This window comes from Neopelma chrysocephalum, unplaced genomic scaffold, assembly GCF_003984885.1.
Source record: "Neopelma chrysocephalum unplaced genomic scaffold, ASM398488v2 Primary Assembly neopelma1_100, whole genome shotgun sequence".
Lineage (NCBI taxonomy): Eukaryota > Metazoa > Chordata > Aves > Passeriformes > Pipridae > Neopelma > Neopelma chrysocephalum.
Genome location: NW_020897763.1, coordinates 2,594,308 through 2,621,467, shown reverse-complemented (window position 1 = coordinate 2,621,467; position 27,160 = coordinate 2,594,308). Strand labels below are relative to the sequence as shown.

General features: G+C 57.0%; 2 protein-coding genes across 5 annotated transcripts in view; both read right to left on the bottom strand.

Moving 5' to 3' along the window:
- The window catches only part of NUAK2 (NUAK family kinase 2), an 11,443-nt gene extending 5,649 nt beyond the window's left edge, over nucleotides 1–5,794 (bottom strand). The window contains exons 1-2 of the mRNA XM_027695128.1: nucleotides 5,527–5,794; nucleotides 743–863 (exon numbers count right to left, since the gene is read on the bottom strand). Coding sequence (XP_027550929.1) covers nucleotides 743–863; nucleotides 5,527–5,745 — 340 coding nt within the window. The 5' untranslated portion in view covers nucleotides 5,746–5,794. The remainder of the gene's footprint in view (nucleotides 1–742; nucleotides 864–5,526) is intronic.
- A 10,117-nt stretch (nucleotides 5,795–15,911) lies between these two features.
- KLHDC8A (kelch domain containing 8A) lies at nucleotides 15,912–26,616 on the bottom strand. 4 transcript variants are annotated; one of them, XM_027695131.1, is made up of 8 exons: nucleotides 26,279–26,616; nucleotides 22,365–22,459; nucleotides 20,962–21,028; nucleotides 19,915–20,311; nucleotides 18,231–18,395; nucleotides 16,904–17,119; nucleotides 16,473–16,574; nucleotides 15,912–16,252 (listed from the first exon to the last, which is right to left on the bottom strand). In XM_027695131.1, the coding sequence occupies exons 4-8, from the start codon at nucleotides 20,288–20,290 to the stop codon at nucleotides 16,059–16,061; spliced, it is 1,053 nt and encodes a 350-aa protein (XP_027550932.1). In that variant the 5' UTR covers nucleotides 20,291–20,311; nucleotides 20,962–21,028; nucleotides 22,365–22,459; nucleotides 26,279–26,616; the 3' UTR covers nucleotides 15,912–16,058. The 4 variants fall into 4 exon arrangements, with proteins under 4 accessions (XP_027550932.1, XP_027550931.1, XP_027550930.1 ...); XM_027695130.1 differs by lacking the exon at nucleotides 22,365–22,459 and having other exon boundaries at nucleotides 26,215–26,616; XM_027695129.1 differs by lacking the exon at nucleotides 22,365–22,459.
- Between the last annotated feature and the right edge of the window lie 544 nt (nucleotides 26,617–27,160).

Sequence of the window (27,160 nt, the reverse complement as noted above, 5' to 3'; positions counted from 1 at the left end):
AAGGCAGGGAGAGCCCAGGGAAGGCAGGGAGAGCCCAGGGAAGGCAGAGTTTTCACCAAAGGACTCAGTGGCTGCAAAGACCGACCCAGCTGGAGATTTGGGCTAAGCCTGGTCCTAGTTAGAGCTTGGGAAATTCCCCTTTGGTTGGTGTTGTCCCAACACCCGGGAGCAAAGCCCAGCCCAGGCCATAAAGCCAAGCCCGGGAGCACCAGGAGCTCTCCCAGTGGTTTGGTTTTCCAATGCCCCAGGGGAGGGAAAGAGGAGGACTCCAGCACTGAGATTAACTCCTGCCTTGGGCTGAGAGCAGAGCTATGGAGATTCCCAAGGCTCCCATGGCTGGGGTGAGTGTCCAGCACAACCACACTCAGCTCTGGGCTCTGTGGGAGTCCCTGGTTCCCACCCCAGCACAGCCCCTCACGAGGCTCCAAAAAGAAACTTTCTTCAAAGAAAGAAATGAAATTTTCAGAGCTGAATTCCCCCTCTGGGCGGGAGGGGATGGGGCAGAAGGGCCATTTCTGGAGCAGGGGTTTTCCCCTCGCCGCTGCTCTATGGGAGAAGCCGGGTGGGGAAAGCACACCCAGGCAACACCTGCCTTCCCCACCAGGGCTGAGTCACCAAAAACGGCAGCCAGGTCCTGTGAGGGGCTGGCTTAAAATCCCCAAACCCACCCTGGGAGCTGCCCTGGGAGCCCTGTGGGGCTCCCAGGATGCTGCTGGCAAAGGGAAGGGGGAGGAGGGCTCACCTTCGTGCACAGCGATGATGTGGGGGTGGTTGAGGGAGGACATGATCTCAATCTCCCTGCGGATGTGGACGAGGTCCTGCTCATCCTTGATTTTGTCCTTCCGGATGGACTTGATGGCCACCTGTGGAGGGACACAGAGGGTCACCCGGTTTCCCAAAGCCTCTGGCAGAGCAAGAAACCCACCCCACTCCTTTGGGAAAGGGCTCACAAACGAGATCTCAACCACCCAGCTCCTCCTCTGCCTGTATCCCAGAGTGGAGCTGCCCAGCTCCATGGGAACAGCTCCGTGATGGATTTGGGGGTTACACTTTCCTTTTGTGACCCCCCCCCAAGGGACATCTGCTGCCATCTCCCACCAGAGGGGCTCCCCAACCCTCCTCCTGCAGGTAGCACAGCCCTGATCCTCATTTCTGGGCTCACAGGAATCCTGTCCGGCCTCTGGAGCGTGGCCAACCAAAGGAATGCGACCTGCACGCATGACTTGGGAAATAACAACAACAACAACGTCTTCTGAGGGTCATGACAATGAAAAAAAAAAACCAAAAAAACCACAACACCCGGGTTTTGTTTTCCTGGCAAACGCTGATTCCAAGGAGCTGGTGGAGAAAGTTGGGATTGAAGAGGAGATCCCCTCCCGGGCACAGGGTGGGAGATGGGGAGGCACTTTCCAGGCTCTCACTCGGGTTTTCAAGTTATCCCCGACAAGGAAACAGAAAGGGGAGGAGAGAGAAGAGTAAGTGCCGGGAGAATAGATGCCTTCTAATCCTCTTTCAAAGGGGCTGGGCAGAGACAATGTGCTCCTAGGGTCGAATTTACAACTGAATCCAGCAGAACCTCTTTTTTTTTTTTTCTCCCAGACAAGAATGCGGAACAGCTTTAATCCTGTAAAGGGACCCCCTGCACCAGTCTCCCAGCAACGGGGAGAGGGGCCACGGACCCCCGAGGGCCCCAGCTGCCGGCACAGGAGTGATGCTCATGGCTCTGCTGCACAGGGACCCTCCTCCTCCTCCTCCTCCTCCTCCTCCTCCTCGGGTGGATGCTCAGCCTCGTGTCCCCCTGATTTAGGGGGGCTGGAAGCCTCTCTTCTCAAGACCCAGCCTTGCTAAGCCAGGCTCAAGGCCCCCGGTGCTGAATCAGTGAGGTCTCAGCTGCCACAGCAGTGTCTTCACGGGGGGAGCCCCCTCAGAGGGGTCTCAGGTGGGCACAGAAGGGATGGAGCCCCTTTTTTGGCCCCAGAGCCTGTCTCTGCAGCACTGAACCACCTCAGGCAGCCCCGTGGAGGAACCTGCACCAGCTCCAGAGGCTGAAGCAAAGCAGCAGAATGAACTCTGGCCAGGGGCAAGTCCAACAACCCAGGCCCAGGTTTCTGTATGAAACAATACTGAAAGTGCTTAATGCTTCTTGAAACCCAGGTATTTTTCCCCCCTGACCTTTGTGTAGGTTAGCAGCTTAAAGTTTAACAATTTTTTCCTCCTGCCCTGGTTACCTGACCCCTGCCAGAACGCAGGCAAAGCTTTTATGCAGCCAGCCAGCCTGCTCCTGCCCTCCCAAATTCCTGTTGGCTCCCTCTATTCATCCCCCCCCCACTAAAGACTGACACCCAGCCCAGTGTTTGGGGGGCACAGAGAACGTTTCCTTGCTGACTGGGTGCTGAGCCAGGGCTCAAGGCATGATCCACTATCCCTAAATGATCAAGTGGCTCCGGGCTGCCAGCGTGGGAAGCCTCAGGAAATGCCACTGGCTGTACCCAGCAGTGCTTAGTGACCTCCAGGCAGAGCAAAGCTGCAGCAGGGAGCAGGTTTTGGGTGCTGTGAGAGCCCCAGGGCTCTCCCTGACGAGCTCTGCCCTCGGGCAGGTGGGCACAGGGAGGGCACAGCGCTGTGAGGGTCCACATCTCACACCCCAGAGAGCGAAGCAGCTGCCCAGGGTGGGGTGGTTTATCTGCCTGTCAGTCCCTCAGCCATCCCATCCTTCCCCAGGGGTGCCAGGAAGGAGGCTTTGTTCCCAAACTTTCCCTTTCTAAGTGGGGTGGCAGCAAAGGGTCTCCCCTTGAGACAAGGGAAGCCCCTGCTCAGTCACCCTGGGGACAGGGACCAGCAGCTTCAGGGACAGGCAGAGCCACAGCCCCCACCACCAGTGCCAGGAGGAGAATCTCCTGTGGGAAACAGCCCAAAGAATTCCCGCTGGAGCCTTCCTCTAGGAGCTCAGGAGCACTTTCCAAGTCAAAAAGGCTTTTAATTAGAAGTTTTTTGGGGGCAGAACAGGTATTTTCAGCAGCTGCTGAAAGATGCATTAAGCTACAACCTCAGGCAGCACTTTAGAAGTTGTTCCAGACTGTAAGGGCAGCATTTCATGCTCCATGAAATATGGATTACAACCCAGTATGGGAGAGACTGGGCTTTGCCCCTGACTGGAGATCAAAAGAGGCTTTGCCGCTCTGGAATATTCCAGGTGCTGACTTCTCCTGACACCCCACGAGCCCACAAACACAGTTCTGACACCGAGGAGAGTCCCACGGGAGGTCCCTTGTTCTGTCTGACTTGGCTGCAGGCCAGGACTTGGGAACCAGGCTGGGAGAAACACCAGGCTGGGAGGAAAGAAAAAAGGGCCCAGATGGTGCCAGGCAAACAGGGGCAGGAGCCACTTTGCACCCCTGTTACTGAGCCTTCAACCCCAAAAGACACAGGGCAAAAGAAAAGGGGAAAAAAAAAAGGAAAGGAAAAAGGACCAACAACTCTCTCCCCACTTGATGTTGCAGGGACACAACATTTTTCCAAGGACTGGGAAGGGCACTCGGCAGAAGCACCCACCAAAAGGCAGGAGCATCGTTTCAGCTGAAGGAATTCTGACCAGAAAATGGTTTTACAAGACAAAAAATGTTCGTGGAAGTCCCAAAACATCCTTCAGCTGCAGGAGCCTGAACTTCCCTGCTGCCTACCAACTGATTTAGGCTCAGCCTGCTCCGAGCCCAGGTAGGCTGGTTAAAATCCAGAGGGGAAAAAAGGAATCCAGGTGGTAAAACCAGATGGTTCAATATTCAGTGGCTCTGACAGAGGCAGCTCCTGATTAGCCAGAGGCTAAACCCACGAGCATGGAGCAGCTCCAGCTTTCCAGCCTCAGCTGGTACCGTGGGATCCCACGAGGGGTAACCCCTACCTGCTCTCACACCTTGGTGTTTAGGAAGTGAAAGCCACTTAGGGAAGGAGCAAATAACAACCCAGCTCAGGATAAGCCTCCAGATTAAACAGGTCCGGAAATGCTGAGTGCTACAAGAAAGAATTTGTGGGAAGAGGAGAGATTTGTGGTTAAGTCTCCTGTTCCTACAAGGCCAGGCCGATGAGGTACCAGTTAGCAGAGCCTTTGACTATCTCCATCTCGCCGAGGAGTCAGCGGCCTGTGTATTGAATTTGCATTATAATAGAGCAGCGCCGCTGATTCCCGTCCTAAGGGGCTTCCACAGATGGGCGCGTTTTCGGGAAGTTCAAAGATTCCCAGCTTTGCTAGGTGCGGACAGGGAAAGCCAAATCTCGCCCATCCCGAGGGGAGGGATCCTTCGAGCTCTGTGGGTGGAAGCTGCATTTCAAGGCCCTGATTATGCAGCAAAACAGCAGCTTCTCCAGAATCAGATAGGCTAATGGAAACGGCAGCTCTGACTTCATTAGGAGCTGTCGCGTTACACAAGAAAACCTCTCAGATTTACAGCTGCTCTCCTTGACGTGCCTCTGTGGGACGGGACGGAGCCGATCCCACACCCTGCTCAGCCCCGGCAGCCCGTCCGGGCCAGTCCTGCTGCTCACAGGTCACCTCTCTGCTCCCCCGTGGTCAGGGCGGTGTGACAGCGCCTTTTTGGGTTCCCATCCCACACCTCGGGGTGCTCGGGGCTGAGAAATCGCGCCCGAGTTTGAAGCCCCGCAGATTCCCAGGGGACGGGACAGCCGGGACAGCAGCATCCCGAGATTCCCGGGGGTGAGGGATCCCTGTGGAAGGGTTTGAGCCGTGCCCTGCACAGCCCCACTGCCTCCAGCGTCGCTGGGGTGAGTCAGGATTTTGGACAGACGCTGGGCTGTGCTGGCGTGGCCCTGGGTGCCCCACACCGTGTGAAAATCAACAGCGAACCCAACCCAGACCCAGGGCGAGAGGAAGGGAAAAACCCTTCAGACTCGAGTGCGGTGTTTGCTCTCGGCGGCCGGATCCCCGCCCGCCCCTTCCCCCAGGAAGCCCGACGCGGTCAAGTGGGCGAGAGGAGCTGCAGCCCCTCAAGGAAAGGGGGGTCGAGGCCCCCCGGCTGCCCCCTCCTGCGGCACCGGGCGGGGGGGGGGGCAGCGCCGCAGCCTCCCGCACACTGCGGCGGGAGCGGGGCCGGGCGGGGGCTGCGGGGAGCGGGGAGCGGCGAGAGGAACCGGGACGGGGAGCGGGGAACGCACCGGAGCGGGGGGATGCACCGCGAACAGGCTGCTCAGAGAAGGGGGTGCTCGGGGATCCCGCATGGGGAGGATGCGCCGGGGACGGGGTGGGAAGGGGAGCACCGGAGAGGGATGCACCGGAGCCAGGCTGCGGGAAGCAGGGGGGATGCTCAGGGGCCGCCGGCACACGGGGAGGGTGCCCCGAGGACGAGGGGATTGCACCGGGAAGGAGGGGGATGCACCGGGAAGGAGGGGGATGCACCGGGAAGGAGGGGGATGCACCGGGAAGGAGGGGGATGCACCGGGACCGCGCTGCTCAGAGCGGGGGGGATGCTCAGGGACCTGCGCACGGTGAGGATGCAGGAAGGGGGGGATCCTTACCAGCTTCCCGGAGCGCTCCCGGGCTTTCTTCACCTTCCCGTAGGTGCCTTTCCCCAGCGTCTCCAGGAACTCGTAGCGGTGCTTGAGGTTGTGCTTGTGGTGGTGCCGTTTCACCGCCTGCTTCTTCATCAGCGGCCGCGGCGACTTGATGAGCCCCTCGGCCAGCGAGGCGGCCAGCGCCGAACCGGCCCCGGGTCCCGGCACCGCCGCCCGCTCCATCCTGATCCCGATTCCAATCCCAGCCCCGGCTCCGCCGCCGCCCGGCTCGTCCCGGCCCGTCCCGGCCGATAAATGCGGCGGCCCCGGGGCCGCGCCCCCCCGCGCCCATTGGCGGCCGCCGCCGCCGCCCCGCCCGGGGCCGGTACCGGGGGAGGGGGCCCGGGATTCGGGGAGACCCCCCGGGCAGCGCTGGGAGCGGGGAAGGCACGGGCGAGGGTGGAGAGGGGATCCACGGAGCGGGGCACGCACGAACTGCGGGCACGGGGAGGGTGCGCGGAGGAAATCCGGGGACAAGGGAGGGAGAGGGCACAAAGGGGGGCACAAAGGGGGACACAAAGGGGGGCACAAAGGAGGGCACAAAGAGGGGCACAAAGGGGGGCACAAAGGGGGGCACAAAGGGGGGCACAGGGGTGTCCCGTAGGCTGGGGGGGATTTGAGGATTTTGCAGGGGATGATGCAGGGAGACTTCCACCCCAAGGGTGGGAAGAGGAGCGGGATCAGGGCGCTGGGAGGGTGAGGGCTGGAGAGGGGCTTTGGACAAGGGCATGGAGTGATAGGACAAGGGGGAATGGTTTCGCATTGCCAGAGGGCAGTGTTAGATGGGATATTGGGATGAAATTCTTCCCTGTGAGGGTGGGGAGGCCCTGGAACAGGGTGCCCAGAGAAGCTGTGGCTGCCCCATCCCTGGAAGTGTCCAAGGCCGGGTTGAACAGGGCTTGGAGCAACCTGGGCTAGTGGAAGGTGCCCCTGCCCATGGCAGGGGGGCTGGAATGAGGCAGCCTTTTATGTCCCTTTTAATCCAAACCATCATATAATTCCATAATGTGGAGCAAAGCACCTGGATGTCTCACACCAGGAGAGATGCAGGGACAGAGGGACGCAGAAGTGCAGCCAAGACACACAGACATGGTTTGCTGCAAGAGCCACAAAGCACCCAGGACACAGGGAAAAAAAGCCATGTATTAAGGGCAAAATCACGGAGAGGAGAGGCCTGGGCCAGCACAGCCTTCCCATGCTCACCACAGGACCACGTTTTGCCCTCCTGGACACGCAGGGAGGGAGCAGCAGAGCCGGGGTGAGGGCGGGGGGAGAAAGTCTGTCTGAGGCTCCCACACAAGGGCTCCTCACGGCCGTTCCTGGTTATAACTCAGCAGCACCTTCCCGTGTGGTCTCTCTCTGCCCCTGCGGTAAATCTTTGTTTTGAGATATTAAAAGAATGCAATTATTTCCCGGAGCAGCCAAAACAAAAGCTCCTGCCGGGCTCTGGCATGTGCGAGGACACACCGGATCGATCGCAGGGGGAGATAGCTGCGGCATTACTCATCCCCGCACTCAGACCTGGAGTTTCCCACCGCTTCCAGCGGCTCAGGGCAGCCCGGCGGGGGGGAGGCAGAGCAGGGGGGGAGGTCCTAAATGTCTGCCAGGGATGATCTAATCCAGCACAGGTCCCTCTCTGCGGGCTTTGTGCCCCCGGGCACAGAGGTGACCCGGGATGGAGCTGTGCGATGTCCCAGTGCCCGCTCTCAGCATCTCTGTGTCAGGACGAGCCCCAGGCGGGTGTCACAGTCCCCTGGCTGGCCTTGCAATCTGGCTTTTGAAGGACTGAGGTCATCAAATGACCTGTCCAGGACATCTGCCCCTCAGGGGAGCTGGAACAGAGACAGGAAGGAGTCCAGGTCACCGACACAGTCACGCAGCAAACTGCTCATCCCTGGCTGTGATCTGTCTCAGTGCTGCTCCACACTCGTTAAATACCCTTTTGATGCAGTTTGGGCACACAGGTACCTTACCCTGCCACTGCCACTGGTTTTTATTGCCAGTGGCCACGTGTCACCTCCATTCCTCACGCTGTGAACCACTCGCAGCTTCAGGCCGGTCCTGCATCCTTTCCACCCCAAACCTCCCCCCGAGCTGAACACCCTGGGAAAATCTCTCTCCCCGCTTTAAAATTAGCCCGGGACACGCGAAGAAGACCCGGGGCTGCAGCAGTTGTGATAATGAATTATTTACTGTGTGGTAACAGGAGCCCTTTCCCTGTGACGGTGGCCAGCGAAGCCCATCGGGGAAGATAAACAAGGCGTAGATGAGATCGTCTGAACTGCTGTAATTTCAAAGTCAAAGTAAACAGATGGGATCCTGTTCGGGCACAGCCCCGAGATTGCAGAAGAGCCGAGCAGGGAAGGCCCAAACCCACCTTCCTGCAATCAACAAAACGATTTCACTTTTTCCCAAGAGGAAAATGTCCTGTCTGTGCCTCCCAGACACCGGGAGCTCACCCAGCACCGCTGCCACCGGCTGTGGGATCGCTCCCGGGCCAGCCCACCCGTCCGGGAAAGCACTTGAACTCACATTTAGCTGCACTTGAGCTCACATTTAGCTTCAAGCACATGTTTAATGCTCCTGTTGATTTATAAGGATGCTTTCCAGAGGCTCTCCCCGCGGTGAAAGGAAGCGGAGCCTTGGGTAGCTTCCCTTTCTGCTTCGACCCCATAAATTCTTCTCTGCATTCGGTGTTGTCGCTGATACGAAGGCTCAGGTATGTGTTTGTTCCAGACTGGCCCAGGAAGCCCATTTTCATGGAAATGCCGAGGGACACAGATCTAAGCCCACTGGAATCCACTGATAAGGATCCTCTATTGTAGCAGCCTTTCTCAGTAGTGGGGAAATCCACAGAAATTCCCCTTTCCTCCCCCAGCCCCAGCCTTAGAAATCCCTCACAGGGGTTCTCCCATTGCCTCTGTTCGTGTCCACTAAAACCAGCATGAAAGGAATTTGGCTCCGTGTCAGAGAAACCTGCTCAGAGCTGGGCTCCTGACTTTGTGTTCGTTTATTTATTATTTTCAAATAAACCCAACAGCAGCATTTCAGCGCTAAAAACACCCACGTCCTGCTCAAAGCTCAGCCTTTGGGCTCAGGCTCTGTTCACCTCTGCCGTGGACTGGCAGAGGAATAAACTTCGCCCAGAAGGTTTGCTTACAGCAGCGAGACCCCCCACGGGGAGAGGAAGGGCTCCACAAGGCATTAAAATGCCAAAGACAACAAAAAGTTTAATGATCACCCCTCGTTAGTGGCCTCCCCAGCTCCAGCATTCCTCACCTGCTGCTGGGTAGCGCTCAGGCAGGTGTGAAACCCATTCCCCCTCCAAAACCACTGAGGATCTGCTCTGATCCTCCCCACCGGGTGCCCCATCCATCAGCAGAAGAAGGGAAACACATTAGTACCAACAGGAGCCCTTTGAAAAGTCGTTTATGGCCTATCGCAGCTAATGAGCACAGCAGAGGCCACCCCTACACCCCACCACTGCAGCTCAGCCCACCCTCCATCCATCCATCCCTCCCTCTGCCCACCCATCCATCCATCCATGCATCCATCCATCCACCCATCCTGCCTTCCAGGACATACATCTGCTCTGGGTAAAGCCAACCTCATTTTTAACATTCATTTTACATTCATTTTTATCTTGAAACAGTCTCAGTGGGCAGAATTTGTGCCCATTAAGCCCATTTTTAGGGATCATTATACAAAACCTCAGTAGCCTGGTCGCGTTTTCATCCTGCACCCAGGTCCTGTCCTCTCTCCCTGTCACTTGCCAGGCAAGGAGAGCAGGAGGGAGATCAGGGATGTGCTGCAGCCAAGGATGGATCACAGCTGAACAGAATATTGCCAGGGGAAAGATGAGCAGTGAAGCACATCAAGAAGAAGGAAAAGAGCAAAAACTGTAACCAGGAGTGACGGGGTTGGTGTCCTGCTCACTCTGCAGCTGAACCAGCCACAGAAGGTCCCAAAACCTCATTTCCCAGCTTCTTTTATGGAACAATCCACCCTGGATCAGTGGCACACCCCCTTTGATCACTGGATTGATGAACTTTTAGCCCAAGCTGTGATGAACCCGGGGACCAGCCGCCCCAAAATATGAATTTATCTTCTTTGGGTTTTCACCTGCCGTATTATCAGGGGATATCAGACATGATCTTCTGTGTTTGCCTTGGAAATTGCTACAGATAGATAAGAGAGATGTGCAGTGTCTGAATGACACTTTAATCTGAAAGTTTGTTGAATAAAAGCCAAAGGAGCAACTCCCACCCAAGCCAAGCCCTGTGATTCAACCACAACATATTCAGTTCCTGTGGCTGAAGCCCCCAGTTACAACCAGCAACCCCCAGTTACCCCAGGCAAGTGGGGGCAGGGGATGAACAGGGTCCATACACAATTTTCTCCTGTGTTTGTGGGGTTTGAGCAATTCCCCACACCAGTGCTCGCTCTAACACGCAGCTGACCAGCAATCACTTATACCCACACCACGGAGATACAATTTTATATATATCAAATTAACAAAATACATTATTTTATGAGTTATTTTTCTATTATACCACCTCACCCAAGGTCCCCCCTACTCCAGATCAACCAACCTGTACAAACCACCCCCCTCAGGCTGCCCCCAAAACGTTCCCAGACACCAGGAGGTCACGGCAGGGCAGGTCCCACCCAGCACGTGGGGCTGCAGAAACGCTGAGGCATTTACCAAAAAAATAAGCAAAATTCCCCCAAAAAAGGGCTGGAGCTTTTATTTTCAGGGCAGGAAGCGTCTGTGTCTCAGGGCAGTGACTCCATATCCGTTCCAGCGCCGGCGGATGCTGCTGGAATGGTTTGTCTGCTGCTGGAATGGTTTGTCTGCTGCTGGAATGGTTTGTCTGCTGGCAGGGGGAGCAGCCAGGGGTGACTCCACTCCTGGTGTCCCTGCAGGATTGGGGACCTGGCAGGGGGATGGCAGTGACATATCCCGGCGTTTCCCGGTGCCACTGCACCTCTGGCAGCAGGGAGGAGCTCCATTCCCAGCTATCCAGAGGGAAATTCCTGGGCTGGGGGTTGGGAGCCTGGCAGGGATGGGGTGGTGTCCTGGTGTGTCCTGGTATTCCCCAGTGCCACTGTGGCTCTGGCAGTACAGAGGAGCTCCATTCCCAGCTACCCAGAGAGAAATCCACGGCTGAAGGTCCATGACAGCATCCCCACAACACTACACTGGTTCCCTTTTGGGAAGGGTTGGCCACAAAGGGCAGAGATGACCCCAAAGGGCAGAGATGACCCCAAAGAGCAGCAGCAACCCCAAAGAGCAGCAGCAACCCCAAAGAGCAGCAGTGACCCCAAAGAGCCTTGTCCCCAAAAACCCCGACTTGTGGGTCCATGGCAAGGCACAGGAGTAATTTCTGCTCCACAACCAGACCTGCTGGAGGTTGTTCCGAGGCAGTTTCCTGTTTGTGCAGACAAAGGCTGCTCCGAGACAATAAGAGATGGATTTTGGCAGGAGGGGCCCTCGGCCACTGTGTCGGAGCAGCCACCGGGGCTGGGGCTGAAAAGCCTCTCAGAAAACTCGGAGCATCGGGAGTTCAGGCGAGGACACGGCCACGGGGCCAGTCAGGGATCTGTGGAGCCCCAGTAGGTCAGTGGAAAACTCCGGGAATTCCGCTGGGTGTGGGATAAAGGCACGCGGGGGGAGCAGGGTGGGCGCGGAGGGCGGGGTGGGCACAGGGGTTGGGGTGGGCACAGGGTCCTGTGGAACTGGGGGGGCTAACTGGGGCAGCAGGACCTGCCCAGAGCCTTCTGCAGCCTCCCAGGGGCAGGAGAAAGTGGGTGACAAAGCCACTGGAGCTCAGTGACAAAGAATGTCCCAGCAGAGCGTTCAGAGCACTCGCTGTACCGAAACGTGATCCCGTGCCAGGGCAGCTCTGAGATAATACATACATTTAAAAAAAAAAAAAAGGAGAGAGAAAAGACACCACAGATAATTGCCAATCCATTCTGAAGGTTGCTGACAGCAATTCTCCAAAGCAGGTCAGATTTATTGCAGACAGGAAGCTGGGCTGAAACAGAGTTATTTTATATTTGATTGCTTTATTTCTAAGGTATTCCCTTTGCAGCACCGTCCATGACTTAAAAGAAAGGTTCAGCTGCTCTGGCATCAGCAGGTCCTCTGTGCTGAGGTCTGAGCACTCCCTTTAAATACAATCCTGAACTGGCATCTAAATGGGTTTTTAAGGTTGCACAACAAACCCCTGCGGTGAGAGGAGGTGGGCAGTCCCCTGAACTCCCTGTCCCTCAAGAACAAACACCTCAGTTTGGTTCGAGTTTGTTTTGAGGGAAAACCCTGCCCAACTTACCAGGGCAGCAACAGCCTGGAGGCCACAAAACCTCCCGTGTGGGCAGGACCAAGCCCAGCCAGGGCAGCAGCTCCCACGGGGCAGAGCAGGGAGGAACCACACAACCACACAACCCCCGGTGGTGCAACAGGCCCCGGTGCATGTCTGCCACCCACTGAGCTGGGAAACGAGGGAATTCATGCAAACACCTCCCAGAGAGCCCTGGGAGCAGCTCTGCTTGTCACAGACAGCAGGACCTGCTGGAGGTGACAGCGGCTCCCAGGTATGTGCTCTCATAACGTGGGTGCAGCGCTGGGTGAGCCCCGTGGGGAGAGGGTGGGAATTCTGTGGGTGCCCTGGGAGCACAGAGCAGCTGGAGCTGCCACTCTGGGATGCACAGACAGCCCTGCCCGTGCTGCCACACCTGAGCCTGGTCCCAAGGGACACATGCCCTGGCGGTGCCAGGGGGCTGCACGCACTGGTGTTACACCAACACACACGACCTTCCCCTCTGTGCACACAGACTCACAGTCCCTGTCTCACAGGGCATCTCTGGGCTTGCCCAAGGCTGAACAGCCAAAAAATTCCTGGGAAAAGCAGGATCTGCCATCACCCCTCACCCCAATCACTGTGTCTGCCCCACACAGCCACCAAAGCTCCCCCTCCAAGCTGGTAATTCCCAGCAGAGGCCACTGATTTCACTGGTTGTGTCACCGGGCTCAACCTCACAGCTGAGGCTTCACCTGGTCCCTGCAGGCCCCAAGTGCACCAGTTCCCAGGATGGAAGCACTCCAGCATCATCTGCAGGAAAGCACAGGCAGCATTCACCCAGGGAAAGAACCTCTGCAGCTGGCTGTTCCTTAGGGATCCACTGCAGAGCTCAGGGAGCTGCAGCAGCAGGGTTCAACCCCAGAGACATTTCCCTGACTGACTCTGGGCAGCAGCTTTAAGGACAATTTGCATCCCAGAGCAGAATTCAGCTGCTGGAAGGTGTTTGGATCAGAGGGGATGACTGGGAACAAGATGCTGGAGGAGATGCATTTTCTTTTCACATCCATTTCTTTGCTGGATCCTTGTGCTGTGAGCCAGGAGCTCAGCCCAAAACGGGATTTTGGAGCCATCCCACCCGTGTTGTCCATCTCTGCCTGGCCAGGGCAGCAGGAGGGCTGCTGGAGGTGCTGCTCCAGCCTGAGCTCAGCCCATGGATGCCATCTGCTGTTCGGAGCTCTGGGAGCTCAGCTCAGCCCAAACCAACCACTTCAACCTGCTTAAACAACACAAACCACTCCCTGCACCCCCAGCCAGGAGCACCTGACCCCCCTCCCTTGGCCAGGGTCACACCTCCGTCACCTGGAGGGTGGGCACGACCCTTGGGTGACAAACAGCAGCAGGTTGGGACAAATCTCCTGCAGGCTCCTGCTTCCCACGGCAGCAGGAGTATCCCAGGGAAGGGCAGGGATCAAAGTGCAGCTGTGAGAGCCGTCAGTGGAGATGGTTCTCAATCCTGCAGCTCGTGCCACAGCTCGGGAATGCCGCCCTCCCTCCTCTGGGCTCTACATTGGCTCCAACGTGGGGCAAAGCCCCCCCAGCCAGGAGCACCCAGTGCCACCGGCCCCCACTGGGACCCAGCAGCTCCAGGGATGTACCAGGATCCTGTTTGATGATGAGAGCTTGGGATTCACTACAAAGGCAGCTGATCTGGATCTGCTTCTCCTTTCGTGGGGACTCAGAGCTCCTCTTTTCTCCCTCTCTGAATGCTCAGCACATCCCCAGCTTTGATTACTGCCTGTCACCCCCAGCCCTGTCCCCGCTCCCTGCCATCTCCTCATCAAGTCTTACAGCAGCTCCATTCCCATGGCACTGCTTTGTCTGTCACTCTCTCCAGCCTTTCTGGAGAGAGAAAGCCAAGGCTCAGCCTCCAGCTGTGCTGCAGCCAGACAAAGGCAGCAGATCCCTCCTCCCCTCGCTCCAGCTTAACAAAGCACAGCAGCCCCCGAGCCTTGCTGAGCCGAGCAGGGCTCGGGGCTAATGAGAAACCAAGAGCAGAGGAGCATCAGGCTGTGCTGTGTGTGTGTGGGAAAGGTTCCTTAAGGACAAAGGAAAACTCCTCATTAATAGCCAGGCCCTGTGCAGAGGCAGCTGAAACGGAGATTTGCTGTGCAGGGAGAGGCAGGGTTTGGTCTGGAGGAGAAGGCTCCTCGTTCCCTCCAAGCCTCCTCCACCTTCCCCGGGTTTTTGTAGTTCAAAGGGATGATTCATGAGCATTCAGGGGTCAGGAGGCAGCACCCACATGCAGGGGGGTGCTCTGAGCACCTTCCCTCAGCTCTGCCAGACCCAGCAGCCCTCGAGTCACCCGGGGATGGGGTCAGATAGAAACGCCTGGCCCTCCATCCCAGCCAGAGCTGTGCAGCTCCACAGAGCTCCTTCCTGCCATCAGCTATTTGCATTTATCCACCTTCCAAACCACGGTGCCTGAGTGAAGAAAACCCCAGGAGCACAGGTGGGAGCGTGGCAGGGGATGGGCACAGCAACCTGGCCTAGTGGGAGGTGTCCCTGCCCACGGCAGGGGGGTGGAACTGGATGGTCTTTAAGGTCCTTCACCACCCAAAACAGCCCGTGATGCTCTGACAGGCGCTGCCACAGCCGTGTGTGCAGCCAGGCAGGCGGGATGTGGATCATGGGCAGGATGGCAGCGGCAGAGCTGGTATCTTTTCTCTGCCATCCCTGCCATCCCTAGATGGCTTTTCCCTGCCATCCCAGCTGCGGGATGTGGGGGATCCAGCCTGGAGAAGGAGCCGGGAAGCGGCGGGAGCGATGCCCGGCCCCGCTGTGTCCGCGGCCGCCGCACGGTGTCCTCGGTGCTCCGCGGCAGAGCCCCCGCACCCTCCGTGTGACACGGCGGTGACACGGGGACCCCCTTCCCCGCAGCCCCGGGACCGCGTTTAATGAGGGAGGTGACGCCTCGGGAGAGGACAAAGGATGGGGTCACATCGCTGCCCATCCCTGGGGTGTCCCAGGCCAGGTTGGAGCAACCTGGGCCAGGCTGCCCAGGTGTCCCTGCCCATGGAATGACACGGCCTCTGTGAGGTCCCTTCCAACCCAAAGCATTCTGTGGTTCCACGATCCCAGACTCCCACCTCTCCTCCTTCCCAGTCTGGGTCCCACGTTTTCACACAGTCACACCCCTCTGACACAGCCCCAGAGCACAGAATGGGTTCCTCCAGGGGCTTTTCCAAAGACAATTTTAATGGTGCAACTGCTACGAGCTGGAATTGTACCCCCAAAAACTGCCTGGGAAGAGTGAAACCAAAGCAGGGGCAATGGCCAGGGGTGCCTGGTTTTTTTTTTTTTGCATCACCCAAACCACTGCCTGTCCCCGTGGTGAGAGTGTGCCAGAACCAGAGGCACAGCTCAGTTTTGCTCCTTTCTCCCAGGGCTAAAGGGAAGATCCCAAATGATTAAAGTAGTTAAAACCAGGTTGGAACGTTGTGACTCGAGGCCATCTCTGCACGAACCCCAGTAAAGGCAGGATCTGTGCTCGTCCTGTGCCTAAAGGAAGGTCTTCCCCCCTTGGGCTTCATCCCTCAGGGAGCACTGGCAGCCCCTGGCTCCAGCTGCTGCCCAAGTGCCAGGCAAATGCTACAGGTCTGCAGGAAAAGCCTTGCTAGGAAGGCAAAGGAACGATCCCCTGGATCTGGCTGCAGGCTCGGAGGTTCCCTGGCTGCAGCCAAAGGGATCCGTGCAGGGAAGCACAGAGATCCCAGGATGCTCAAAGAGGGCAACACCACAACAGTCCTCCCCAAGCCACCACTGACTTGGCTGGACAGCCCCAACACCTCCAAACCCTTTGGATGGCTGCAGGGAGACAATTCCCAGATCTCCAGACATGGCACCGGCGCTGAGAGCAGTTCCTTCACCTCAATCTCCCCACAGAGCTCTGCAGGTGACTGGAAGGGACCCCTGGTGAAACAGGGGGTTCCTCCATGGGGCTCCAACAGCAGTGCCCAGCAGAGGACCAGCAGCTCTGTCTGGTGGCTCCAGGGCTGGGCTTCCAAGCTCCCAGCACAGCATGGATGGCACTCACCTGACCCTGGGAGCTGCCAGCACCACCACCAGCGCCACTGCCAGGGCCAGCGAGGGGCAGGTCCTGCTCCAGGCAGCATCCAGCTGGGAATCCAGCTAGGAATCCGAGAGGCACAGGGCCTCCACAGCCGTGCTCAGGCCCTGGCTCACCCCCCCCACGGCCAGCAGGCAGTTCCGCACCACGATGCTGGAGCAGGCGCAGCGCGGGGTGGGCATGGGGGGGAGGCTCTCCCACTTGTTCTTCTCGGGGTGGAAGGCCTCTGCAGACTCCAGGACGGTCGGCTGGTTTCCTGGAAGCACAGAGCGAGGCACTGGGTTACCTGGGAATACCCACTGAGCATCCCCTGAGTGCTCTGCACCCCGTTCCCTTGTGGGGTTGGTTTTCCCTGCTCCCTCCAGCCAGCCAGGACCAGGATCTCTCCTCTTTGTGACCACAACACGTGACCCCCACTTGGCTTCAGAAGTGTTCCCAGCACCCCCAGTGCCTCACTCAGTCCCCCAGTGCCTCACCTAGTCCCCCAGCCACGACGACTCTGCCTTTCAGGTACCCAGCCACAAAGTCTGCTCGCCTCTTCTTCAGGTAGCAGGAGCGTTCCATCTTCATCCAGCCACCTGGGAGGGACAGGACACACCGGGTGTTATGGGAGCATCCACTCCTGGAAAACCCCTCTGCCCTTCTCGCCTGAGGGAGAGCAGTTCTGCTGCTGCACCTTGGGGTAATAAAACCCCGTGAGATGGGTCGGGTCCCTCATCACCAAGTCAGGAGGCAGCTGTTGAATCCAGCTGCCTCTGGACCATGGTTTTCCCTTTTTGCTTGTTAATCCTGACTGCAGGCCTTCCTCTAGGCTGGGCTCAAGCACCAGCAGCCTCAGCAGGTGAGAGCTCTGTGCTCTGCAAGGCCAGCAGAGCTCCAAACCCTGAGTGCTCCCACACAGCCCCACCTTGCTCCACGTCAAACACGTCCACGGTCCTCATAAACTTGGGCTGCCTGTAGAGCCGCCCCTGGCGCAGCCCCCCGAGGCTGAACAGCCTGTCCTCCGTGGGCACGAAGCTGGAGAAGGCCCTTTTGTTGGGGATGTTGGGAAACTTGGTCCACGACCTGGTGTCCGTGTCGAAGACCTCGAAGGCGTTGACGGCGTACTTGGACTGCCTTCCACCTGGGAGGGGGGGAGGAGAGGGTCAGGGCAGGCACCACAGGAGCCCCCCGGGGTCTCAGGTCACTGGGATTTTTCACCTCTGTGCTCCCTCTCCTTTAGCTGCAGGTTCATGCCACGAAAACCCTTCATTTCTCAGCGCATCACCCCCCCGGCAGCGGCCGCTGGCACCGGGAGGTGTTTGCTGTGCGCTGGTTAAATCATGACAAATTCACAGCAGAGCAGGGATCAGGCTGGGGGAGCCTTTGCAATTCAGATGAGCTCAGATCCAGCGAGCCCTGGCCTTGCTGCCAAGCTCCTGAGAGCAGGAGAGCCAGAGCAGCTGCTGCTCCCACTGCCAAGGATCCACATTATCCCTGCACCCATCGGGCTCGGATGAATGCAGCTATTCTCAGCCTTTGAAGGCAGATCCTGAGCCCGCTCCTGGGCTCACAGACTGTTCCCCAGCAGCAAGCAAAGTGCAAAATAGATCAAAGGCTCTTTTCTGGTCACCCCTCGAGCAAACCAGGGCTGTCTGGCCGTTCGAGAAATCAGGACTTGTGTGTTTTGATCCTGACGTGCTGTTTGGCCACGAGCTGACAGCAACGTTCCTCTGCCTCAGTTTTCATTTCTACGAGGCAAAACTCATGGAAATCATCCCCTGCAAAGGGCTTGTTCCAGCCCAACTACACAGGTCTTTCCTCTGCCAGAGGCAGTCCCTTTGTGGAGCTCCTGCTGCTATAAAATGCATAAAAGTGTTTATTTATTGAAGTATTTTATGCATCAGTTGAGTCCAAGGGCTTTTAGCACACAGTCACAGGGCTGCCAACCAAGCAGGCAAAGACCAGTGTACCCTCATCTTCCAGCAGTGTGGGGAGGGGGACAGGGGAGCCCACCCACCCAGCACAGAGCTGTGAGCTCCCAGGGTGCTGGAGGGGCTCTCGTGGGTGCTCACCACGGAGCTGTGAACCCAAACCCACCCCAAAACCCTCCAGTGCTTCTGAGGGCGTGAGAAATCGGGGAAGGATGGAGGAGAACATCCCCAAAAGCCTCTTCCAGGCAGGTTCTCAGTGCTCAGATCAAAGGAGGAGGAGGAGGAGGAGGAGGAGGAGGGGGAGGCAGGGCTGGTCCTTACCCAGCACGTAGATCTTGGTGCCCCTGAGGAAGGAGGTGGCAGCGTAGCGGGGTGTGGGCATGGCTGCCAGGGACACCCAGATGTCCTTGAGCATGTCATAGTGCTGCAGGAAGTTGTGTGGCCGCAGGTCAGACCCCATCCCACCAGCTGCATACACCCTGTAGTCTGGACGAGGTAAAAAAAAAAAATCCCAATATTATTATGACAGGAAAGCACCAGAAATCCCCACCCTGCAAAAACACACCTGGCCTCTCACCCCACACTGACCCTGCCTTATCAGTCAGGAGAAACTTATTCTCAGACTGGAAAATCATCTCCAGGATGGTAAACATTATTTTTAAGCATTCCTTGACGGCAGCTTTTAAAGCCACTTAAGCAAACAAACCGAGCAGCTTTCAAAGGAGCTGCCTGGAGATTAGATCCCTAATCCCAGGAGCTGCCTGACCTCGGGAACACAGCTCCCACCCCAGGCTCTTCAAAGCAGGGCAGAGCACACTAAAGGAAGTCAGTGCTTCACAGATTCCCTCAGAAAGTGAGAAATGAGGTTGGCTGATAAGGCAGAGCTCGGGGCATTTAAAGCAGGGGTTAAGCTTGCAGAGGAGCTTCACAAAACCAGCTGCTTCCCCTCCTCATACAATGATTTGAGCCCGTGGCCATGAAGATAACTCTCTCCTGGCTGCTTCTGGGCTTGGATCAGAGATGTCTCCTCAAACCAAAGCTGTTCTGTGGCTCTGAGACCTTCAGCCCAGCTCCAAACCTCAGGCAGGTCCTCTCAGCCAGCAGCACCTTTCCTATTCTTCCAGCATCTGCAGCACTCAAGGGCCAGAATTTGCTCAAAACCCTGAGGGAGTTTGATTTGAGACTCTGGAGCTTGGACCTGTCCAAAATCCCCCCAGGGACTAACACAGGCATGGCCCTTGTGGCTCCAGGGCTGAAAACACAGAGCAGCCCCCTGGTTTATCTGCTTTCAGCCTCCCACAGAACATCTTGAGCAGGTGGGATGTGACAAACACGAGGTTCAACTTCTAGAAGCGCAGAGGAGGTTTTGGAGAAGAACAGGGTAACCCTGTGCCACTGCCCAGGAAGCTTTTGGGCCTGATGCACCAACTGATCACCAAATCAATTAGGTTGGAAACGAGCTCTAAGACCATCAAGTCCAACTTTCAACCACCACCTTGTCAGTTGATGCCAAAGAAAAGGATTTGGAGAACAAGGTAACCCTGTGCCATTGCCCGGGAAGCTTTTGGGGCTGATGCAGCAAGCAGGGAATCAATTAGGTTGGAAAAGCCCTCTAAGACCATCGAGTCCAACCTTTAACCACCAGCTTGTAAACTGATACCAAAGAAAAGGATTTGGAGAACAAGGTAAGCCCATGCCATTGCCCAGGAAGCTTTTGGGCCTGATGCACCAAACTGATCCCAGAATCAACTGGGTTGGAAAAGCCCTCTAAGATCGTCAAGTCCAACTTTCAAGCACCACCTTGTGAACTGATGCTGAAGAAAAGGATTTGGAGAACAAGGTAACCACTGCCCAGAAAGCCTCTGTGCCTGATGCACCAACTGATCCCAGAATCAATTAGGTTGGAAAGCCCTCTAAGATCATCGAGTCCAACCTTCACCCACCACCCTGTGAACCGATGCCAGCCTTCCCCAAGCCCCCAGCCCGGTGGCAGCTCCCCCCTTGCCTTTGGCCGTCACCGAGATGCCCATGGCCGCCTCCCTCAGCGAGCTCCTCTTCTTCCACCTGCCCTCATCCACGTTGTACATCTCCACCACCTTCAGCGGCAGCTGGTTGGCCCCGACCCCTCCGGCCACCATGATCCTCTTGCCCAGCGTGGCCACGGCCACCCCTGCCCGGGCCGTGGGCATGGGGGGCAGGGCTGTCCACTGGTCGGCCTCGGGGGAATAGACCTCGAAGGAGTCCATGGGGACCCCGTTGTCGTCGCAGCCCCCGATGGCAAAGACCTGTCCCCCGGCCTCCACCAGCGTGGAGTAAACCCTGCGGCTCGGGAGCGGGGCCAGGCATTTCCACTGGAAGTCCTTGGTGTTGGCCAGCTCCATGGTGAGGGGTTGGTGGTTATGCTGCAGAGCAGAGCAGAGAATCGTGGAGATGCGGGATCGCTGAGGTTGGAAAAGACCTCCAAGGTTTTGGAGTCCACCCTGTGCCCCATCCCCACCTTGTCCCCCAGCCCAGGGCACTGAGGGCCACGGCCAGTCCTTCCTTGGACACCTCCAGGGGTGGGGACTCCAAACCTCCCTGGGCAGCCCCTTCCAAGGCCTGACCACCCTTTCCAGGCAGAAATTCCTCCTGATGTCCAACCTGACCCTCCCCTGGCACAGCCTGAGGCCGTTCCCTCTCTTCCTGTTCCTTGTTCCCTGGGAGCAGAGCCCGACCCCCCCCCGGCTCCCCCCTCCTGTCAGGGGGTTGCAGAGCCAGAAGGTCCCCCCTGAGCCTCCTTTTCTCCAGGCTGAGCCCCCCCAGCTCCCTCATCTGCTCCTGCTGCTCCAGCCCCTTCCCCAGCTCCATTCCCTTCCCTGGACTCGCTCCAGCCCCTCAATGTCCTTCTGGAAAAGCCAGGGAAAAATAACAAGACACATAGGGAGTGCAAACACCCTCCTGCCCTGGCAGGCAGGAGCAGAGCAGGAGCAGAGCAGGAGCAGAGGAGGAGCAGAGCATCCCTCCCTCCCCACAGCCCCTCTGCCACCCCCCACCCAAGAAGCACCACCGGTACCTTTCATTCCATCTCCACTAATCCTGCAGATCCAGACCTGCCTCAGGAGCTCCTGCAGAGCCCAATCCTAAAAATAAAACAAAACAAAAGAGGTGTCTGTGCGTGGGGAAATAAAAAATAAAAATAATGAGGCGAGCAGGTTGGAGTCAGTTTGTTCTCCTGCTTTTTGTTCTCCTGCCTCCCATGCATCCCCGCCCCCAAGTGACATTCAAACCCTGCTCACTTCCCCGGCTGTTTTCCTGCCTCCTGGGGAACTTTTCCTTGCATCCTCCTCCTCCTCTGACCCGGTTGATTCCTCCTCATGCACATCCCCAGGCAGACCCCGGGGAGGAGCCACCCCAGTCACCCCCAGGTCCCACCTCTCCAGCCCAACCCAGGGCTGTGCCACCCGCCGGGAGCTGGGAGGGATCCCTGAAGGAGAAACACCAGCTCTGGCTGGAAAACCACGTCGGAAAACCATTCATCTCCTCTCTCTGAACATCGTTAAGCAGGATGCAGATGAGCATAATTAGTACAGGAGGACGGAGAGAGGGCAAACGGAGAGGAACAAAGGCAGCGCTGCCCAGCGTGGAGTAAAGGGGGTTTTGCTCTGAACGTCCCCACCTTCACCGTGTAATTGGGTTTATTTAACAACTGCCCTTAAAGCAAAGTCAGAATTCTCTGTGCCCTTGCAGGCACAGCAGCAGCTCCCAGCTCGTGCTGCCTGCTCAGACATTTGGGGACGGGACTGAAGGGCAGAGCCAGGAGCTGCCAAAAAAACCCAACCAGGGGACACTCCTGGCTGAGCCTGCTCTGCTCTGGGGCAGCATCATCCCCTCTTCTCCCCATGCACAGACTCCTCAGATGTTTCCCCATGGCACATCCCAGCAGGACAAAGGAACACAAAGCAACAACAAAAAGCAGCAGCAGCACATCAGGCCACGCTTCCCACGTTCCCAGAACCTGAGGGGAAAGGGGGAACCCCCCCAGCCCAGATCCCAGCTGCTGCTCCCCCCTCCCCGGGAGCATCAGCACAGCAAAGGGATCAGCTCCGGGATTTGTGCCCTGGCACTTCCAGCAGCTCTGGGCCACTGCTCTCAGGAAGAATTTATTTTCTTTCCAGGTGAATATTCCTGCATTTCCATGGACAAATCCAGCAGAATAAATCAGCAAAGGAGCAGAGGCAGCTCCTGTTTCCAGGAGCACGAGAGATTTGCATTCAGACATCCAGAAGTTCTTTTCCTGCCCTGTGCCTCGATTCCTTCAGCTCCAAAATGCTGGGATGAGGCACAGGCAGCTCCACTCAGATGTCTGACAGACACAGAAGCTGCTGGTGCCAGGCAGTTCCTCTGCTGTCATTAAGGACCATCCAAAGCTTGAGAACACTTGTCTAAAATAGCCTAAAGATTTCTTTTTCAACACACCAGCACACAGAACGTGGCTCAAAGCACTTGGAGACTGCTGAGGATTTCTCTGGAGTGCTGGGCAGGTCCTTTGTGGGAACGAGCAGAGCAAAGACCTGGAAATTCAGAACAAAGACCTGGAAATTCGGAACAAAGACCTGGAAATTCAGCCCAGGTGTGATCCCAGAAGGGCAACCAGCATCTCCAGAGCCCTCAGCAGCTGTAGTGCAAAGCTCTGCCTGCATTCAGCTGCCTTGGCATACAAATAACCTGCTATTCCTTTTCCATGCTATTTAAAGAAAATCAAGGTCAGCCGAAACACTGTGCCCACGTCCTCTGTCTCCCCGTCTCCAGCATCACCTGGATCTCCCTGGGAAGTGATGCCAGCACTGTGAAAACCTGCTGGCCACCCCCTCAGTGCACTGCAGCCAGGGACAGGGAATTACCATTTAATTATTCCAAACTAATTGGAAGCACTGACATTTTGAAATCGAAAGGAAGGGAAATTGCTTTTCTACCAGAGGAGCTGAGCCCAATCCAGCACCCAGACCTTGCCCCTGCAGGACAAAAATCCCTGCTTTAGGAGCTCAGCCAGCACCTACAAACCCTCCAGGGTCTTTTCCAAGTGGATCTGGAGCCTGGCTGGGCAGGAGGAGCCCCCCCAGCACCCACTGAGAGGGGATCAGGGCTCTTGGTGTGCAGGGGTGAGCTCCCTGTGCTGGGACACTCCAAGGAAAAGCCATTCTTCACCCTGCAGGTCACTCTGGGCTCATCCTGGAGAGCCCCTGGGTCAGTGGTATTTATTATCTGCCATAATTTGTGGTTTATCACAAGCACTGGTGGGTGTCAAAGGGATCCACGGGCTGAATCCATGCTCGGTGCTGCTTCCCCATTCCTCCTGATCCCAACTCTCCCCAGGATTTGGAAACTTTGCTGCTCCAGCTGTGAAATTCCCTCAGTCCAGAGGGCTGGAGCCCAAATCTCCTCCCTTCAACCATCAGCTCCACTGACTCCAGCAGCACCATCCCAGATTTCCACCACTGGATCTGGGAATGGATCAGGCCCAGGACTCCCATCACAGCAACATCTGGAGCTGGGTCCAGAACATCACATCTGCCAGCCCCAAACACAACCCACGTGCTCCTTGCTGTCACCAGGGGCAGGTTAAAACAGGCACAGCCACCAGTGGGGTAGAGGAATCCATTAAATTCCTGCTCCAGGAAAAGGCTCCTGTGTCTCCCACGGGAGAAGGGGCTGCGAACAATCCGACACCCAGCATCACCCAACAACTTCCAGCAACAATTCCCACTGCTCCAGGGACAGGCATCACCACAGAGGCAGGAACAGGGGCAACACCCTGGGAATAGCACCCGAATTCCCAGCAGGAATCACAGCTCCTGCTCCTCAGCACCAGGTGGGAGGGAGCAGATCCCTTCCAGCTCTGCCTTGGCTGCCTGTGCTCCATCAAACCCTGAGCAGAAGAGATGACAGAGCACAGGCCCCAGGAAGGCAGCTCAAAGGAGATGGTTCAGGGCAGGGAATCAACCCATTTCTGTCCCAAGGACCGTGGCACAAGGACATGGAGGGGAGATCTCCAGGAATGTCACCCACCCCCAAAAAGGGGGGTCAGGCACAGCCCAGCTCAGCCCTGCCTGCTCCTGACCCTCTTCCCAGTGCAATTCCAGTTACAGCAACACTTGGGTGCTTCCCTGGAGCTGTTCCAGGCACAGGATCCAAGGCACAGTTTGGAGAAGGGAAGTGTTTTCTGCTCCTCAAGCCCTCACCTGCTCTGAGGGGCAGAGAGGGACCAGGACACCTCAGGCAGGCTGTCCTGGGAACATCATTCCTGCTCTCCTGGGGCTCAGTGCTCAGTTCCCCTACACAGGGAAGCTCCAGGTGGAGGTGGGACCCCACATCTCCCCAAAACCCCAACCTGCAGCTGGAGCTTCCCTGATATCCCATCTCATATTGGGTAAAATCCGAGCTTTATCAAGGAATAAACCACAGCAAGTGATGAGGAAGGAGGGGACACACAGTGGCAGCTTCTTTGTGCTGTTTTCACCTGTGCTGGAAGGCAGCAGGGTGAGGAGCACCCCAAATACCACACAGAGAAAGTTTCAGCTGTGGGAGCAGCACCCAAAGCTCCCCATTAATCCCAGTAATGGAAGTGAGCTGCTTTTCCTCCTGGAAGCAGAGAAATGTGGTGGTGTAACCACCCTGTGCCCTGGCAGATAAACTCCAGCCTGCTGTGGGCTCAGGCCTTTGCTGGAAAGAAATGATTCCTCAGGGCAGCAGAGCCAGGAAACACAATGTTCAGGAAGCTCCAAGGCCACATTCCCTCTGCTCAGCACCCAAAAGAGAACCAGAAATCCCTCCTCCTCCAGGGATAAAGCTCATTTCTCCGCCACCAAATAGATTTTCAGAGGGGCCCAGCACCCCAAAACCCCCATTGTTCAACAGTCCAGAGAACTCAGACCATGATGTCACAGAACACCAAGCCCAGGTTGGCAAATAAATCCCATTTTTAGGCAGAAAAGGATTGAAACCCTCTGAAAACCAGGGACTCTGGTGCTTTTCCTTCTCCCTTGCTCAAACCCTGGCAGCTGAGTTCTTTAAACAGAACATACATGCATGAGATTTTCAGCCTGGCATTGCTGACCTCTCTCTGAATCAAGTTTCCTTGCCATAGTAACAGCTACCCAGAAAAACAACAACAACAACAACAAAAAAAATCCACGAGTTCTCTGCCTTCTCTCTGCAAATCACCCAGCTGGCAAAAAATAAAAAAAAAATTAAAAAAAAAGGCAAAAGCAAAGAGGAAAACCATCAGGATTAGGAGGTAATGAATTGTACCGAGCAAACAAAAACCAGCAGAGCTCACGGGCAGCTCCTTTCGCTCCTCCCGACCCCGAGCATCCCCTGCAGACACCCGGAGGTGCAGTTTGGAGGCCGTGACCCACCCGACCTCCCCCCTCAGCTTCACCCCTTCCCCCCATCCCCTCATTTCCACCCTCCTCGTGCCAAAGGCAGTTTCCTGCAGCTGCTGACAGGAGCAGGGCAGGGAGGCTGTGCAAGGGAATATTCCACAGCACCAGCATTTCAGGAGCGTTTGCAGCTACGGGACAGGGAGAGAAGCTGTTTTGTTTTTTTGGCACAGACAAAGAGCCCAGACCAGCCTTTTTTTTTTTTCTTTTTCCTGTGTGGGCTGAAGAATCAGCAGAACAAGGTAAGATTTGCTCACATCTCATTGTTATAATTTAATCAAGACCGACCTGCAGGACCGAAGGGATCCCCTTCCCCATCCAAGTCCCACCAGCATCCTGCATCCCTCCCCTCGCCCCCCAAAGCTGCCTCTGCACAAACAGCTTCTCTTTTGCACAAGCCACAAACACAGAAGGGCTTTTTTCAAGCCCTGCAGCCTCTCGGGTTGTGTTTCCAGAGCTCCTGTCACTCCGTGTTTCGGCTGCATCCCTGCGGAGGGAATGGAAAGAGCCCGGGCCAGATCACAGCTGGGGGGAGGTCATGGCACACCCCCAGCCCTGCCAGGGCCTGGGCTGGGAAAAAGGCTGAAAATACGGGATTTGGGGGCTACAGGCAGGAGAAAAACTGAAAATACGGGATTTGGGGGCTACAGGGAAGAGAAAGGCTGAAAAAACGGGATTTGGGGGCTGTTGGGAGGAAGGAAAAAATAAAAAAGAAATAAATAAGAAGTAAGGGTAAACCCGCCCTTCTGCACAAAAAGTAAAGGGGAAACCCATCCTTTTTAACCTTTTTTAACCCAGTTTTTTCAAAGTCAAAGGTTTGATTCTGGTTGCTTATTAAAAGGAAGCTGTTCCCTTCCAAGGCATCCTCTCCCGAATAACCCACTGACCTCCAGCGAGGAGCTCCCTCCTTCCTTCCCGCCGGGATCGCTCGGGAAGAGCAGAGGTACTCACAGCTCCGGGGAAACCGAGTCCAGGCGGAGCATGGCCAGGAACCCGCCGCGACTTCACCCCAAAAATCCCCGGTGCCCTCCGAGCATCCCTTTCCAAGCGCCTCCAGGGATGCGAGCGGCGCCGGGAGCGGCCGGGGCTGGGAATGCTGCGTGGGAGGGAGGGAAAAAAAATCACCATAAATCCAGCGGCGCTGCTGTTCCCCCTCTGGAAGATGTAGGACGGTCACGGAGGAGGGTGTTTCCCCATCTGCTCTCCTCCTCGGAGCAGCAGCCGCGTGTGCGTGCGGGCTCCCAGCATCACCGCTCCATACTTAAGCCTTTTATGGCTTTTAAGGCACAGGATGTTCTGGAACGGCCGCTCTCTCCCCCACCCCCCCTCCCGGCAGCGCAAACAAAACTCCTGGGAAAGGGAGAGTAGGAGCTGGGAAGCTGGAGGTGCCTCCCCTGTGTCGGGAAGGGATGGGGGTCTGCCCCGGCTGGCGGCCAGAGGATGGACCCCAGGGCTCGGGGAGGGAAGAGCCCATCCCATGGATGTGCCACCCCACTGTGGCCCCACAAGGGCCCCAAACCAAGCCCCAAATCCCTGCTCTTTGCAGCCCCAGATCCCTGCTCTCTGCAGCCCCAGATCCCTGCTCCCTGCAGCCCCAAAACCCTGCTCCCTGCAGCCCCAAATCCCTGCTCCCTGCAGCCCCAAAACCCTGCTCCCTGCAGCCCCAAAACCCTGCTCCCTGCACCCCCAAATCCCTGCTCCCTGCAGCCCCAAATCTCTGCTCGCTGCAGCCCCAAATCCTTGCTCCCTGAAACCCCAAATTCCTGCTCCCTGCAGCCCCAAATCTCTGCTCCCTGCAGCCCCAGATCCCTGCTCCCTGCAGCCCCAAATCCC

Bases quoted from the DNA above. Each gene is read 5' to 3' on its own strand.
- KLHDC8A (XM_027695130.1), bottom strand. From the start codon at position 20,290: ATGGAGCTGGCCAACACCAAGGACTTCCAGTGGAAATGCCTGGCCCCG. The intron at 18,396-19,914 runs GCAAGGGGGGAG...TACCTCGTCCAG, and splicing joins CATCTCGGTGACGGCCAAAG to ACTACAGGGTGTATGCAGCT. The intron at 16,575-16,903 runs GTGGGGCTGTGT...TGTCCCTCCCAG, and splicing joins CGTGTTTGACGTGGAGCAAG to GTGGCTGGATGAAGATGGAA.